The sequence below is a fragment of the Thunnus thynnus genome, chromosome 17 (genome assembly GCF_963924715.1).
Source record: "Thunnus thynnus chromosome 17, fThuThy2.1, whole genome shotgun sequence".
NCBI classification, from domain to species: domain Eukaryota; kingdom Metazoa; phylum Chordata; class Actinopteri; order Scombriformes; family Scombridae; genus Thunnus; species Thunnus thynnus.
This window is the reverse complement of record NC_089533.1, coordinates 21875810-21891207: the sequence shown is the minus strand read 5'-3', so window position 1 is coordinate 21891207 and position 15398 is coordinate 21875810. Positions and strand designations below refer to the sequence as shown.

Here is a 15398-nt window from a genome sequence, read left to right as displayed (position 1 = left end):
GATCACAAATCAGTGGTTCCATGGTGTAATGGTTAGCACTCTGGACTCTGAATCCAGCGATCCGAGTTCAAATCTCGGTGGAACCTAACCTTTTATGCTTTACACACCTCATATGCGGCTGAAATTATAAATACTTAATTAACGTTAAGCAACGTGACATAGTATAACCAAACCCCTCTCCAGAGTGAGTATATTGTGTCACAAACTGCTACAATCGACTAAAGCGCTGGGGTGACGGAAATGTCTGCTTTGCTTCCGGGGCGGTCACGCAGAACTTCTTCGTTCAAGATGGCAGCAGCTATGGATGTAGATACACCGAGCGGCACAAACAGTGGAGCGAGCAAGAAGCGGTTTGAAGTAAAGAAGGTATGGAAACATACAGTAACTCGGTGTTGAGTTGTGAAGAAACTGTACAATCTGTCAGCAGTCCTAAATGACAGCTAACACAGCTCACTGCCATTAGCATGCTAACGCTAATTCACTCGTTATCGTTAGGATAGTAAGCTAGCTAGCTAGCTAGCTAGCTGTTAGCCTGCCTCAAACTGGGCATGAATGTGCACTTCTCTTTTTTTTGTTACCGTTAAAGATTTAATAACCAGAACTTATAGCGATGAATAGCCAACCTTCCCTAACTAACCAGAGTGTAGCTACGTTAATCAACAAATCAGAAAAGCAATTTTAACGGTAAACCAAGCGTTAACATTAATTTAACAGCCAAGCTCTCGGTGAGCTAACGTTAAATTAGCCTAGCTTAGCCGCCTTTCCTGAGGCTGATAGCTCCCACAAGGAGTCAATACCTGAAGTTATAACATATACAGTATATACACCGTTCCTCTCCGTAGTATATCTATGATCCACCCCAAAAGTAATGTGAGTCAACCTATAACAAATTATGATTGAACTTCGTGCTTACTTACTAACGAACGGCAACGTTACTGACGTTAACAAAACATTTTGATAATCCCAGATTAAAGGATAACGTTAACTTCATCAATTATATATCGCACATATTTATATTTCGTAGTGGTATAAAAATAATATAATATCAGATGGAACAGTATGACAATGTCAGTAATTTCACTATCAGTGTTGGCACAATGTCTTAGACCCTGAAATTTAACTTAAAATATATATACTTACAATTATGATACATCTTCAAATCTGTATCTTCTGGTTAAAAAGCTACTAGCAAAATAATTGTCAAAATAGAAAGTGAAATCAAGAATCAGTGATATCCACATCACTGTTTTTTGTTTGTTTGTTTTTTTGTGACGTCCTCTGTAAGTAGTAGTAGACATCATGTCAAATAGTCAAGCTTTGTTCTGAGTCAAATCCTTCAACAGTTTCCACTTCATGCATTTGGTTTTCTAAATCCTCTCAAAAAAAAGTTAAAATCTCCGTATTTTGTTTACAAATTCCCAAATAAGAATTTATTGTTTAGGTGGTGATGTTAATCTCTAAAGCTGTTGTATGCTGTGCATGAAAATATTTTCTTAAAAATGACATTTATATGTACCTTTTTCCCCACCAGTGGAATGCTGTGGCGCTGTGGGCCTGGGACATCGTGGTGGATAATTGTGCAATCTGTCGGAATCACATCATGGATCTCTGTAAGTTCACTTTCACACAGTTTAGGATTCAACACTGCTTTCATAATAGACTATGTGAACTCTTAATGATTTGGTCAGGAGCAGCTTCTGTGAAACTTCACATCAACAAACTGTATGCTGTTCCTCTCAATGGTAGGGAGGATACGACAGTATGGTAGATGTTAAAGAACTCCTTTTGAATGTGATAGTCACAACAGCTGAGATACAGTTATAATCTCAAAGGTAACACCTGTACTCTGTAAAGGATGTGATTTCAACTATAGTGAAGTACACTAATTAAAGGTGAATTTACCAACTTTAAAGTGTACAGGCACATAAAAATGTTCTTAGTTTATTTACAGTAAGCAGAGTTACAGAGCCGTAACTTGGTTATCCTGTCTATTAAAAGAATAAATCATTTGACCAGGTTGAGCTTTCATGAGTTGTGAAGCTGTAAATGACATTCATCAGACATGTCTGTTTGTGAAACAGTACTTATGACACATTTCTCCTTCCTCCATCAGGTATAGAGTGCCAGGCCAACCAAGCTTCTGCAACCTCTGAGGAGTGCACTGTAGCCTGGGGTGTCTGCAATGTGAGTTTCCATCAACTGAAATACATTGAGTGGGCTGAAATAACATCTTATGGTTGTTGTTTTTTTTTTTACCTCAAGTACAAAATAGTCTAGCAATAAAAGCTTTTCACAAGGTCTGTGGTTTATCCCCAGTAACTCGTTACTGGAAAAGCAAAAAAATGCAACTTTAATTTTGCAAGCATCACAAACACAAATTTCAGTCGCCTCCATCATAGTGAAGCAGTGTCAGAAATCTCAAATCATTTGTGAATAAAACGAAAATTACCTGCATTATACAACAGAGGGAAAAAGTAGCCTGTAACAACACCCAACAGTGATGTCACAGTGTCCTGGAGTACACTCACATCACTGTAGCAAGGTGAGAAGTTAAAGGAAAGTTCCAGTTTATTTGAACCCGATGTATTTCCCATAGTTGTGACTCTGTCCTGCTAACTTTGCTCTCTGCAGCTCCTTTATTGAGATTCGGATTGAGATTTGGGCCAACGAGGCCTTGCGTATAACGAGCAGCATTATGGCTAACTGTATAGGGAACTACATCCGGCTGCCGGCTAACCAGACCACCCATATATTCATCTGCGTGTGCCGGTTTACTTACATATATGAGGCTGACTTTCACTGCACTTAGACTGCAAGGAAACTAAAAAAAACTAAGTGCAATGATGGATTATCCCGTGGACTATTATGAGGATGATCATGAGTCATTTCACTTTGACTGGCCAGCTGTGTCTATTTGAGCCAGATTATACAGAGAGGAGATAGAACAAATGAAAGAGGAAGAATGAAGAATAGAGGCAGAAAGGCAACAGAACCATCAGGAAAGTCAACGTACAGTAACAGTTACCTCAGAGAAACTGCTGGTGTTCCTGCAGTACTGCTCTCCTGACGAGCGAAGAGGAAAACTTTTTCTGCAGTCAGACCTGTTGCTGCCAGACTTGGAAAATCTAGAAGAGTCCACGGATTAGAGTAATCCCAGCTGTGTAACTACTACACAAGGATTTACAGTGTTTATCAACATAGTCGTCCTGGAGACTGTTTCACAAAATCAACTGGAAGAAAAGAACAAGGCCGTCTGGGTTAAATGTTCAGCTCCACACAGTAAGAAAAATATGATTTCAACACGTAACTGTGTGAGGAATTAAAGTATATGTGTCTTTATCATCCAGCGGTACTCCGTGAAAACTGCACAGTGTGGATCTTGTCATTTGATCCTTGCAATTTGGAAACTTGCAGCCCTGAACCATTTTATTTCATCTACTAAGTTACTACTTCTCTAGCATGAACAGACACTGAGCTACAACGTCAGACGTAAACAAACTGACGTGCAAACTGTCCCGGATGTGGTTCACTATGCAGTCAGCCATAATGCTGCTACAGGCGGCTAGTTCCTGTGTTTACTTTCATTCAGACTCTCAAACTTTTGAAACAATTCATGTAAAAATCCTGTTTATTTCAAAAGCAGTTGGAGGCTGATGGAGGTTGCCTCAATAACCGTCATTACACACGAGGCCTCATTCACCCGAATCTCAATCTGAATCTCAATAACAGAGCTGCAGAGAGCAAAGTTAGCAGAACATAGAGTCACAACTGCCACATTTATGGGAAATACATCAGGTTCAAATAAACGGGAACTTCCTTTAAAACACTGGAGGTCAGCAAAAATAGGATTTTCAGGGGAGGTTAATTTATTCTTAAATAAATTGCATTTGTTACCAATAAGAAAAGTCAGCATCTTCCTTCAAAGAATTGGGTAGTATTTGACATGTCAGCCATCTTGGAAGCATTAAAACATTTCAGGAATGTCTCAGTTAATATGCAAATTTATGCAAATCTCATAGAAATACAGGAAACGGCATTAAAGTGTATATATATGCTAACAGTATGTTTAGCATAAACAGTTTTTGAGTTACTGGAGAGCAAAAAAGGCACAGAAGAGCAAGTAGACCTGATTTTCTCCTGTACTTACAACCATTGCTGATGTAAACAAAACTTCAGTAGAATTATAAAAATAAAGAATTATACAACTAATCATGTAAGTTTTTTATTGGGGACGTTTTTTATGTGGCGAAAATAAAAACAGTTAAAATGGACTGTTGCCCTAATCTGGTTATGCTGAGATATACGCTGCATATATGTAAATATCTTTCTGCCCTGTTTGTCTTCCACAGCATGCGTTCCATTTCCACTGTATTTCTCGTTGGCTGAAAACCAGACAGGTGTGCCCTCTAGACAACAGGGAGTGGGAGTTTCAGAAGTGAGTACCTTAAATTGTAGATTCAACAGTGACAGTGTACTTTGGTTGTTCACTAGTAGCCTCAGACAGTGAAAAGTTGTGAATATTTCCTGAACTGAACAGCTGTATTGACGGTGTGTCCTCTCTCTCTCTCTCTCTCTCTCTCTCTCTCTCTCTCTGTTATGTTTTCACAGATACGGACACTAGTTGGAATATTATTGACCTCTTTCTTGGCTTAAGCGTCACCCTCACTGCTTCTCTTTACCCTCCTGCTTGTAATCCTAGTTATTTACTCCTACGTCTTTGTTTTGGTATGTTGTAAGTACACAAATAAACACAAGTGTTGTGACAAAAAAGATATTTTTTTTAGGAGTTTCAGAAGGTTCACTGTGCTGTATCCTATTCAATAAAAATGGCTCAACATTTGCAAAGACTCACCTTCACAACTATGACTTAGTTAACATTTAAACTACATTTGGGTGGACACTGAAACTGAAAAGCTGTTTTCAGTAACAGGAATTTCCTTGTTCAGATCAGCTCTGATGCTGTGATTCAGAGCCGGTGAGATCCAGGGCTGAGCGTGTGTTACAGAGCAGTAATCCTCTGGCTGAGAGACAGATGCCCCGGGCGGATTAAGTGGCCTGGTGACCCACTCTTCCCTCTGGGTCTGATTTATATTACTGCACCTGTAGAGACTTGCACTGTATACTCAATTTCTGTTAAAAACAAGTAAGGAACTAACAGTGTTGTTATTCACTAAAAGACAGCGAGGAACAGTTGGTTACTTAAATATGAGAACTAGGGCTGAAGCTAACAACAATTTGTATTATTAGTTAATCCATCCATTTTTTCTTTTTTTAATGAAGTCTATAACTATATAAGTCTTTGAGTCTATATGTCAAAACATCTTAGAAAAAAACATCATACATTTCCAATGTGATGTTCTTAAATTGCTTGTTTTTTCTGACCAACAGTCCAAAATATATTCAAATAATTTCATAAAACAGAAAAGCAGTTAGTCCTCACATTTGTGAAATTTGGAACCTGTGAATGTTTGACATTTTTGTTAAATTACTGTAAAGGTAACAGATTACAAAAAATACTACTAACAATCAATCTGACTAATTGTTAATGAGAAAGTTTCTTCTAATGAGGATACATGAGAGGCTGAAACTCAAAACACATCAATTCACATCAGTTCACACCAAATACACCACAACTTTACTGTGGATTTAAACTCAAAAGATCAGAGAGAGTTGAGTAAAGATCCTCCTGGATGGTAAGTGACAAAAAAAACTCAATGAAAGCCTCTGAATTATTAAACACCAGTGGTAGGCAAACAGTGGCCAGTGGTCCAAATCTGGCCTTCCAGCAAAAGTATTTGGCACCCTGATGAAAGCCTAAGTTATTACTTTTATAATTTACATCAAAACTTTTACATTTGTTTTCACAAATCTACTGTAGATAATGATAAATACAAGGCTCCTGTAAATCCCAATTAATAAAACCCTGTTCTAACACTGCCCCCACACCAGGAGAGGCATTAAAATCACGGCTCATTGTGCCGTTTTAATTCCACAATTTCAGTCTGTTGGACCAGAATGGATCTGTTCTTCAAACACAAAGGTGGCAGTCTGACAGAAATGGTGTGTTAAGGCCTTTTTTAAGGCAACAGAACTTTCAATCAACTATTAATGAAACAGGCCACTGTTTATCATGTGTGGATAACCAAAGAAGTACGTCTCTAGTCTTAGTGCATCACAGAACATTATATTCACATCTGAGTCATTTTTAGCCAACTGAGTATTAAAGTAAGCTGTTACCTTCAGATACAATCCTAAACAGTGTTATAAATAATCAATATAAATGATTAAATTCTTAAATGAATTAAAAGACAAACACAGGTCTGCGTTTCCACTGCACCAGTTAATAGCCACCGATGAAAAATGAAGGAAATGAAAGACCAACTGAACTACAAATGAATGTCAAACCTGCTTTACAGCAACAGAGGTTTTATTATTGTGAATCATTTTTCCAACAGGGTCAGACATCATAATAAGTAACTTTTTTGCATTTATAATAACAGAACTGATGACAAAAAGTTCCAACATTGTGTGAGTTCAGCTCTGTTCAGAGAAAGAAAAGACAGGTAGCTAAACCATTCTCACTTATTAAATGGCTGTAAAAATGTTTGTTAGCTAGCCTCTTAGCGCAGGAGCTCCCAGTTAAGCGTTTCCAGATACAGGTTAAGAAATGTCAACTTGTGGTTAAGTCCTGTCTGAGACGAGTCAGAGGGGTCGTCTAAATATAAAGACATGATTCCTAACCATCGGGTTGCTTTGTTGAGACATTGTTAAGTGCTGACGGGCTGATTAAGAACATTTTAAAAGTTGCCCCAGTTTCTCTACATCACATCGATTAACCTGTCGCCTGCTTCCCTGTCTGATCTGCACACAGTGGAATAATTGTTGAAAAGCGTTGTGGCTCTCCAGATTGTTTCACCACGCATCCGTTCCCCCCTTCTCCTCTCCGCTTTGGTCCGGTCCTGTCCCGTCTACGGCTGTGGTGGAGCTCCGAATTTGGCACTCAGCTTGGTGACGAGGGCCATGATTTTGGGGTTGTTCTGGTACTTGGCGATGTTGGCCGGGTTCTGTGCTACATCCTGGAAGGCAGTCATCACCTCGGGGTCCTGGAGTTGAATATGGAAGGCAAACAGAGTCATGATTCACATTTACATGCATTACCAAAATACAGATAAGTAGAATACAGAAAAACATTTAAAAAAAAAAAAAAAAAAAAGACAAGGTAATGTCAAAATACAAGGGGCAATAAAATCCATCAGTGTTCAAAGGAATACTTCATAAATGTGCCTATTTACTCTCCTGCCAAGTGTTACATGAAAAGATTGATACCACTCTCTTATTTATGCAAAATATGTAGCCAGCAGCCAGTTAGCTTAGCTTAGCACAAAGACTGGAAACGGGGGGGAATGGCTAGCCTGGCTCTGTCCAATGGTAACAAAATTCTCCTACCAGCAGCACCTCTAAAGCTCACTTCCATGCTAGCCATTTCCCCATTTTCAGCCTTTGAGCAAAGTTAAGCTAACAGGTCGCTGGCTCCTGCTACATATTTCCTCATACATGAGAGCTTTATCAAGGTAAATGTCAGCTTGCAGCGGCTATGTGTTATGTGTATGCTCCGCAGCTACGCTGTAAACCCTTAATATACAACTATGAGTCAAGCTCAGCTCTCGGCAAAAAAAACGAATAACACAAAGCACATTTCCCAAAATTTCAAACTCTTCCTTTAAAGTCCCATGAGGGAAAAAAGACTCTTTATCTTGTTACCTTATAACCCTGTATCATCCCACTATCTACTAGTATATCCCAAATTTACATTAACTATTCTTATATCTAACTGACGACTACCTTTTCCTTAAGAGTTCAATTTAATGGTGATCGCAGAGAAGTCCATTCAACCCTTCCGTCTTTCATAAAACCTGCAGGTCTACATTTGCTCTTCACCTAACCTGCACCAGCAGCTGTAACATTGATCAGACTGTCGAGAAAAGCAAACCTATTCAGAGAACTTCACAAGTCCACACAGGTCTGTTCAGAATTGGTGAACATGAACAAGAACAATGTCCCAGTTAGACAGACTGAGTGATGGTAGTAATACATTAAAAACAGCGTTGTCTTCTCTAGTCTGCCTCTAATGGTGCAGCAGCTGAGCGAGTACATTGGGTCTGTTCTGTGTAAACAGGATTTCAACCTTTTTAATCTCTCTGGGTGAACAACAGGATATCTCATCTAAGTCCATCTCCATGCTGCAGTGCCAAAGGCTCAAATACACGTTATAGTGTGGGATTAAAACATGTTCCTCCTCTCTGTGTCAGCAGTGATGATGATACTTGTGAACTCCAAAAGACTCATCTCAATGTGAATGAGAAAACATAAACACTGAGTTGTCTGGTTATGTGCTGTGACGTTCCTACACATTGATTTTTATATATCATGTTCATAAGTGAGCTTTAGAGGTGCTGGTGAGTTTTTTAACTGTCTCTTGGCTGAGCTTCGTATTTCTGTACAGACATGAAACTTCTCATCCAACTCTCAGCAAGGAGAATAAGCGTATTTCCTACAACTTTAAACATGAGACATAGCAGTGGAAGTGGAGGGATGTGCTGAGCGGTTAAAGTCACCTTCATGGCGTTGAGCACCTCAGGATCCTTCAAGAGTTCACCGAGACCAGGCATGCCAGGAGGGGCTCCGCCTGGGAATCCAGCAGGACCTGCAGAGCGACAATGACACTGATTCACTGTGGCAGCACTAATTATTGCACTTACAGGTGTTGTTACGTCTGTCTGATAAGTGGCTTGAAAAAAAAAGTATTTTTTCCATTTCCCTCTCCTATAAGGACATTTGGAGTGTATGTCAGTGAACCAGCATGCTTTCACTCTCCTACCTGGGAAAAATCCTCCACCAAATTGTCTGGCTTCCTCCTCCTATTGAGAGACAAAAGAAACCATTCAGGATTAAGTGTGTGTGAGCAGGAACTCTTACTTTAAAAAGGGCCATTTCTTGTATTTTTCTGAGTCTGTAATAGGAAATACTGTGTTCTAACTTTCAATCAAATGCAGGGAAACTCTTCACTCACCCTCTGAGCTCGTGCATGCTCCTCTCTGGCTTTCTTTAACCGCTCCTGTTTCTCCTTGATGTCCTTCTCTTCCCTCTTGCGCTCGTATTTGCGTCTGTGCTCCATGATTTTATTAGCCTGAAAACAAAGAGAAGCATGATGAGAATAACGTACCGCAAACTCACATCTGGGAGAATCTTTGCATCTTTGATTTCCTGTCAGTCATTACGAGCTTCTGGAGACCGATCAAACCGTGTATCAGCATCACGTGAACCCAACTCCTCTTCTCAGCTTGCACACATTAATATGACACATCTGCATCACAGTTACTACAAACTAATGGAAACAACTTTTTACTCCTTTACTATATTAAACTTTACTGTACCCTCGGCTGGACCTCCTTCAGCATCGCACTGGCGTCCTCATCATAATCCAGTTTACAGGCTGTGGCCAGGTCCCTGGCTGCCTCCTCCCAGTGGCCCAGCAGCCTGCAGCGCGCGCACACACGCACACGCACACACACACACACACACACACACACACACACACACACACACACACACACACACACACACACACACGAGATAACAAGCAAAATATGACACTATTAGTTCACCAACAAGTTGGTACAAGCAGCATGAAAGGCAGATAGAAAAACTGCATGGTGTCAAAAAAAGAATAAAAAAAAAATTCAGTGACAAAAGGCCCTTATACTCTTTCATGATGACAATCTTCTCACACTGTGAGATCAGTCACATAAAATCTCTGCTACAATCTGTGTCAGACTGAGATCAGTTTTGAGGCATGTCAGCTGGTGAGATGAGAGTCTGGTGAGTCGAAGTGATAAGATGTGAAAAAAATGCAAAACAGAGAGACGTCATCCATCTGCGCTCCTCTCATGTTTTTGAAAAAGGCGGAAAAACACAAGGCGAGCTTTGATCACAGCTGAACTTTATTCACAAATGGTGATTATAATGTTAGTGTCGGCCAGTTTATTGTGTGTTATTTCACACCATAGTTCAACTGGTTGCTTTGGAGACGTGTGTTGTAGCAGCAGTGACATTGTGAGAATCTGGGTCAGGTCGTCTTTGGTCACCAAAGCTCGATAGATCACATTATATGATTATAGTGATTATTCCCTGCTGTAACCCAAAGTTAGCTCCGCTGATGAAATATCAAACATCAGTTGCCGAACACGTTGAGCTGTGTTATACTTTGAAGTGTTTACACTGAGGGTTTGGTTATATCCTGCATGTGTTAAGGTGTAACGTTACCTCTTGGCCAACTTTACATATCTGAAAGCACCTATAACGTAGAAATGTACCTGTGAGCTTTTCCCCTCCACTTGTACGGCTGTGCAGAGTCTGGGTTGATGCTGATGGCTCTGTCACAGTCTCTGATGGCTGCGTTGGGTTTCTTCATCTGGATGAAAACACTAACACGAAGAGGGTGATTACACTCACACACAGTGTAAACAAAAGAGCCGTCATGAAGCAGAGAGAAGTGTGTCAGTCCTTAACATTAAGCACTTAAATGTTATTGATTATTTTGAGGAATAAAACAGTGGCTTGGCTGAATAATACTTTGATGATCTGCCACAAACAACCTGAATGAAAGACTCTCACCTTGCCCTCTTGGCGTACATGATGGCTACACAAGGGTTCAGCTTGATGGCTTCTGTAAAAAGATCCAGAGCTTTCTGCAGATCCCCTGCAAGAAAAAAAATAGAAACAGGTATTAAAGATCATACATTAAACCCAGTCTTTAGCTCTGTTTACCTTGTGTATCAGTACAGAAACTGTCTCTGCAAGCACAATATCAACCCACCTTCTCCTAGAGCATTAATAGCTGCTATCTTCTTCTCATTGGCCTGGTCCATCATCTCCTCTGTGACCTGAGGAAACATACGGACACAGTCTGTGTTAAAAGTTTAGTTATTCTCCAAGCCTGGAATCTCTTTAATAAACTGTTAACTGTTCTGATTAAAAATAAATAAATAAATAAATATGGAAAAGCAGAATACTTTACCTCAACATTGTCAGTCGCTCCCATGTCCTGTGGTTCATCAGTATCTGGTTCAATCACTCCCTCTTGGTCAATTTCTGAAAAAGCAAAACAGCATTTACCATAAGTTCTTGTTGGGACACATCCAACTTTTATACAAACAAAATCAATCTTAAATTACTTTTAAGTCCTAATTCAAAGCACTCTTCAGAGTAATAAGTTGAGCACGTGTTTAGAAATATTTTTCTTAGATTTGGTGAAATTCACATTGATTAAACTAAATACACTGAAGGAAAGAAATTCTGTGTCTGACTGTCTCAGACGTCACACACAGTGAAGCTTGCTGATCCTTTCCTTCCTGCAAGCTGTGCTAATGCACATATTTATAAGTTTTAGTTAACATTTGCTCTGATGAAGGTTTAAAGACTTTGAATAACTACACGGACCTACAGTAAGTGTTCAGAACCCTGTTATCAAGACTTGCACCATCTTCAAAATGGTCACAAAATGCAACAAAGTGATTAATCTAGAGGCATAAACCTATTATTATGCTTTGAAGAAATAATAATAATAGAAATAATAAATTTCTATATTAACAATGAATCAAAATCAATCAAAATTATGACCTGATAAGTTCTCCTCAGCTTATTGTTGTATTGTCTTAGCCAGCACTGACAGAGAAAGCTCTAAAAAGCCACTGTACAGTAGCTGCTCAGCATGAAACAACAACGTTAGTGACAAGCTAATGAACCAAGTGGAGCATTTTGCAGCTTAAGAGCCAGATTTTCTCTTAAGGAGTTGGTAGAGACTAAACACAGACTTAGAAGGAGAGTGAATATTGGACTAACATTTGTCAGTTGGCCAGAAACACACAACTAAAAACAAATCCTAATGTTGCTCAGTCACTGCTGGATGTGTAAATATGCAATTGTTGGCAAACAAGTTCAAAATATCAACTTAAAGGCTTACAGCTAGACTGAGATAGCTCACATATTTTATGTTAAATGTTTTTAAAAAATCTATTACGTTTGCAACATGTGCTCATCTGAACGACAGATGGTAGAAAAATATAAATAATAGGTAATGCTACATCTAGTCTCTCCACGGGGATCAGGCATTGACCCCGAGTCCACAGCTTGATGAGATAGACATACCGTACCTAAATCACTCTCCTCGCTCTCGGACAGCACAGGAGGCTCAGGCTCAGGATGCGAAGCCGCTGTCGGGGGAGGACCACAGGGACAACCGCCCTACAAGTCAGAGAGCACCGATGTGATGAGTGTGAAAACTTACTGGCAACTGATCAACAGCCAGCACTGTTCAACTGTGCATATTTTCTTATTTTTGTGTTTTATTTGTTTGTTCTGAACTGAAAATACAGAACAAAAAAATTAAGAACAAAACCAAAGTATCAAAAGATGTCAAATAAAAAGCATAACAAAAATATTAAGTGGTACCTGGCATCTATCTCCTGTCTTACGTAGGGGAGGGATCGTTGCACCCATGCTGCAATATAAAATGATGGAGAACAAGTTAGTGAGCAGTACATCTCCATGTCATGTACAACGCTGCACCAGTCCATGTTAGCTCCACAACATCAAGTCCCCATGAAGATTAAGTTATTACATCATCAGTTGACGTGCAGGTTATTTTCTCAATTAATTGTTAACTTTAACAGTAAAAATATGCCCATTATAAGTTCCCAGAGCTCATGGTGATGTCTTCAAATGGTTCCACAAATACATCCAGAATTTTCCTGCGTTAAAGAAGCTAGAACTAGTGATTTTTTAAATCATCTACTTTAAATAATACTCTGATGGTTTATGGATGATCAAAATACACGCTGAGTATTATTCTGTTCATAAACTATTTGATTACAATCAACTTATTTCATCTCTAGTCTATTTAAGTCTGCATTTCAGCTTGCTGGCAAGACAGCATAACTGCTAGATCTGCAACCAACATTTATTTTCATTATCAATTAATATGCTGATTATTTACTAGATTAATTGATTACTTATTTGAGGTATAGATGGTTTCCCAAAGCCCAAGGCAACGTCCTCAAATATTTTCTTTTGTCCAGACCAACAGACTTAACTAATGACTCAAAATGATTATCAAAAAAAGCTGGCTGTTAATTTTCAATTAATCAACTAATAGTTGCAGCTCTAATAACTCCATAAACCTTCTAAATCCAAAAAGTGAGTGATTTCTATGTGATTTAAATCTACTCAGTCAATGTAAATCATCAAGGACAGACACGCACGCACACACACACACACAGACACACACACACACACACACACAGAGCACAGTATGTACTGGTGGGGTGGGCGGGACAGGGCACGTGTTGAGCCTGCAGTCTGGTGTTTGAGACTTCATCTAAATACTCCAGTCCTATAATGAAAGAATAAATCCCCTGTGTGTTCACCTGTTGGAGCAACAGTTGTGCTCTGAGGTGTAATTACTGACCTCTGCAACCAGGTCCGGAGGAAGCTCATCTCAGGCAGGTGCAGGATATCAGGATTGGACTCGCACATCTGCACGAAGCCCTTCAACTCTGACACTTTCCGCGCGTCCATGCTGCTCTGTCACGTCCAGCACACACAGAGCTGCGTGCGGGATCAAACAGAAATAAAAACTTTAAAGTCTGGCTTTTGTTTACGCGCGCGGCTGCTGACGATAATACCTGCGTTAGCACGGCATGCTAACGTGAAGGGATTGAATGAGCGTGCGCTACAACCTCATCTTCTTCACTCTACGCTTTACAGAAACATAACAAATACGTACAATTCAAGCGCTAGCGATGCAGCAACCATGCAAACAAGCTTTAACAGTGACCGCAAGCGCAGAAGTTTCTAGAAATGTGAATCCATCCATGACGCGATGACTGTTTGACGCATGATAACGTCGTTTAGCTAAATAGCTAGCTGCAATACGGGCCGCAATTCAATGATAAACACGTCGCAGCTGCAGCCATAATGCTCAGTAATCACAAGGAAACGAACCTGATCGAAGGTTTACACCGCTGACACCCGATAAGAAAGCCCGCAGAGGAAGGTTGCAGTCGATTTTATCGCCACAACGCTGCTTCACTGATGGTGGCGTCGCTCCTGTGTTTTCATTCAGGCAACTTGTCGGACAGACGGACTATGGAAATGGGATTTGTTGCCCCGAGTGTCGACTGTCAGGCACATGGTTACATACATATGTAGCCCTGAGTGACACCTGTCAGGCACATGGTGAGACTGATTTGTGCCCTGAGTCAGGCCTGTCAGGCACATGGTCAGACAGTTTTATTGTGCGTGAAGCACTTTGTAAACATTGTTTTAAGAAAATTATTATTATTATTATACAAATTATGTATTTATTTATTCATTTATTTATTATATTATATTATACAATTCACAAATGTGTGATTCATAATATTATAAAAGTGGTTGATTCCGAACGACTAAAAGACAGTGCTTGTTTAGTATTGAATAATCACGTGAAAACTTTAAAAGTTTTTTTCAAAGTAGTTTATGAATACATTTAAACATGACAAAATTATTATTACTACTAATAGTAAGACACAATACAATGCAATTATTAAGGGCAATTGAATGATATTTTCATTGCTAAATAGTAGCCTATCAAGATCCTCTCAAGACATGTATTAAGATGTCAAAATCCTCTGCTTGGAACAATAATGTGTGTCTGATATGTTTTGCCACAAGAAAAGTACAATCACCATGTTAAAATCCTTAAAATGGCTTCTACTCCTTCTCCCTTGTTTAAAAATACAGAATCTATGACATTGCACATTTTGAACATTTCAAAAGTTTAACTGCTGGAGACAAGATGTCTCCTACTTCACTGTAAAGTTCATTCTCAGTGTTTGTACACTGGAAGCTTCAAGTTTCCACATCACACTTGTGTAAGTTGAATATTGGTCCAGGATTGGCGCCAAACCAGTTGTGATGTCACAAATCATGATCGTAGGCCCACCCTTTAAAATTGGATTTTCAATGAGCTCAGAGAAACTTTCCACTTTGAAAAACATTTGTAGGGCACACAAAAACTGCAGAGAGTATATAATCCATCACATTCCTTTAATCACTCATGGTTAATCACCTTTTTTCTTGTTAAAGAGTTATTTTGGGCAGTGAAATTGAAAGTATTAAGTGTTTGCAGAACAGCCTATTTGCTTCTTTCTTTCAAGTAGTTATTATACCAGGTAAAGATATTTCAGCAATAGTTTGTATCACATACATTACACCTGAACCAGGTGGGGGTCGCTCAAGGGCCAGAATAGTTTATCATAACAATATGTCTGGTGATATTCTAATACAATAATGACATT

The 15398-nt window shown here is 39.3% G+C and overlaps 2 protein-coding genes and 1 non-coding gene across 3 annotated transcripts; 2 read left to right on the top strand and 1 right to left on the bottom strand.

The window, feature by feature from the left end:
• The first annotated feature begins 14 nt into the window (after positions 1-14).
• Positions 15-86, top strand: trnaq-cug (transfer RNA glutamine (anticodon CUG)). Its single transcript has one exon. It is a non-coding gene; the product is annotated as a tRNA-Gln (tRNA).
• A 144-nt stretch (positions 87-230) lies between these two features.
• rbx1 (ring-box 1, E3 ubiquitin protein ligase) lies at positions 231-4847 on the top strand. Its single transcript, XM_067615908.1, has 5 exons — positions 231-366; positions 1532-1610; positions 2114-2184; positions 4350-4435; positions 4609-4847. The coding sequence occupies exons 1-5, from the start codon at positions 241-243 to the stop codon at positions 4619-4621; spliced, it is 375 nt and encodes a 124-aa protein (XP_067472009.1). The 5' UTR covers positions 231-240; the 3' UTR covers positions 4622-4847.
• Positions 4848-6393: 1546 nt separating this feature from the next.
• On the bottom strand, positions 6394-14217 carry st13 (ST13 Hsp70 interacting protein). Its single transcript, XM_067615907.1, has 13 exons — positions 14062-14217; positions 13526-13665; positions 12511-12559; positions 12213-12303; positions 11078-11151; positions 10877-10943; positions 10675-10759; positions 10374-10484; positions 9435-9537; positions 9071-9187; positions 8879-8918; positions 8616-8704; positions 6394-7103 (listed from the first exon to the last, which is right to left on the bottom strand). The coding sequence occupies exons 2-13, from the start codon at positions 13633-13635 to the stop codon at positions 6969-6971; spliced, it is 1071 nt and encodes a 356-aa protein (XP_067472008.1). The 5' UTR covers positions 13636-13665; positions 14062-14217; the 3' UTR covers positions 6394-6968.
• Between the last annotated feature and the right edge of the window lie 1181 nt (positions 14218-15398).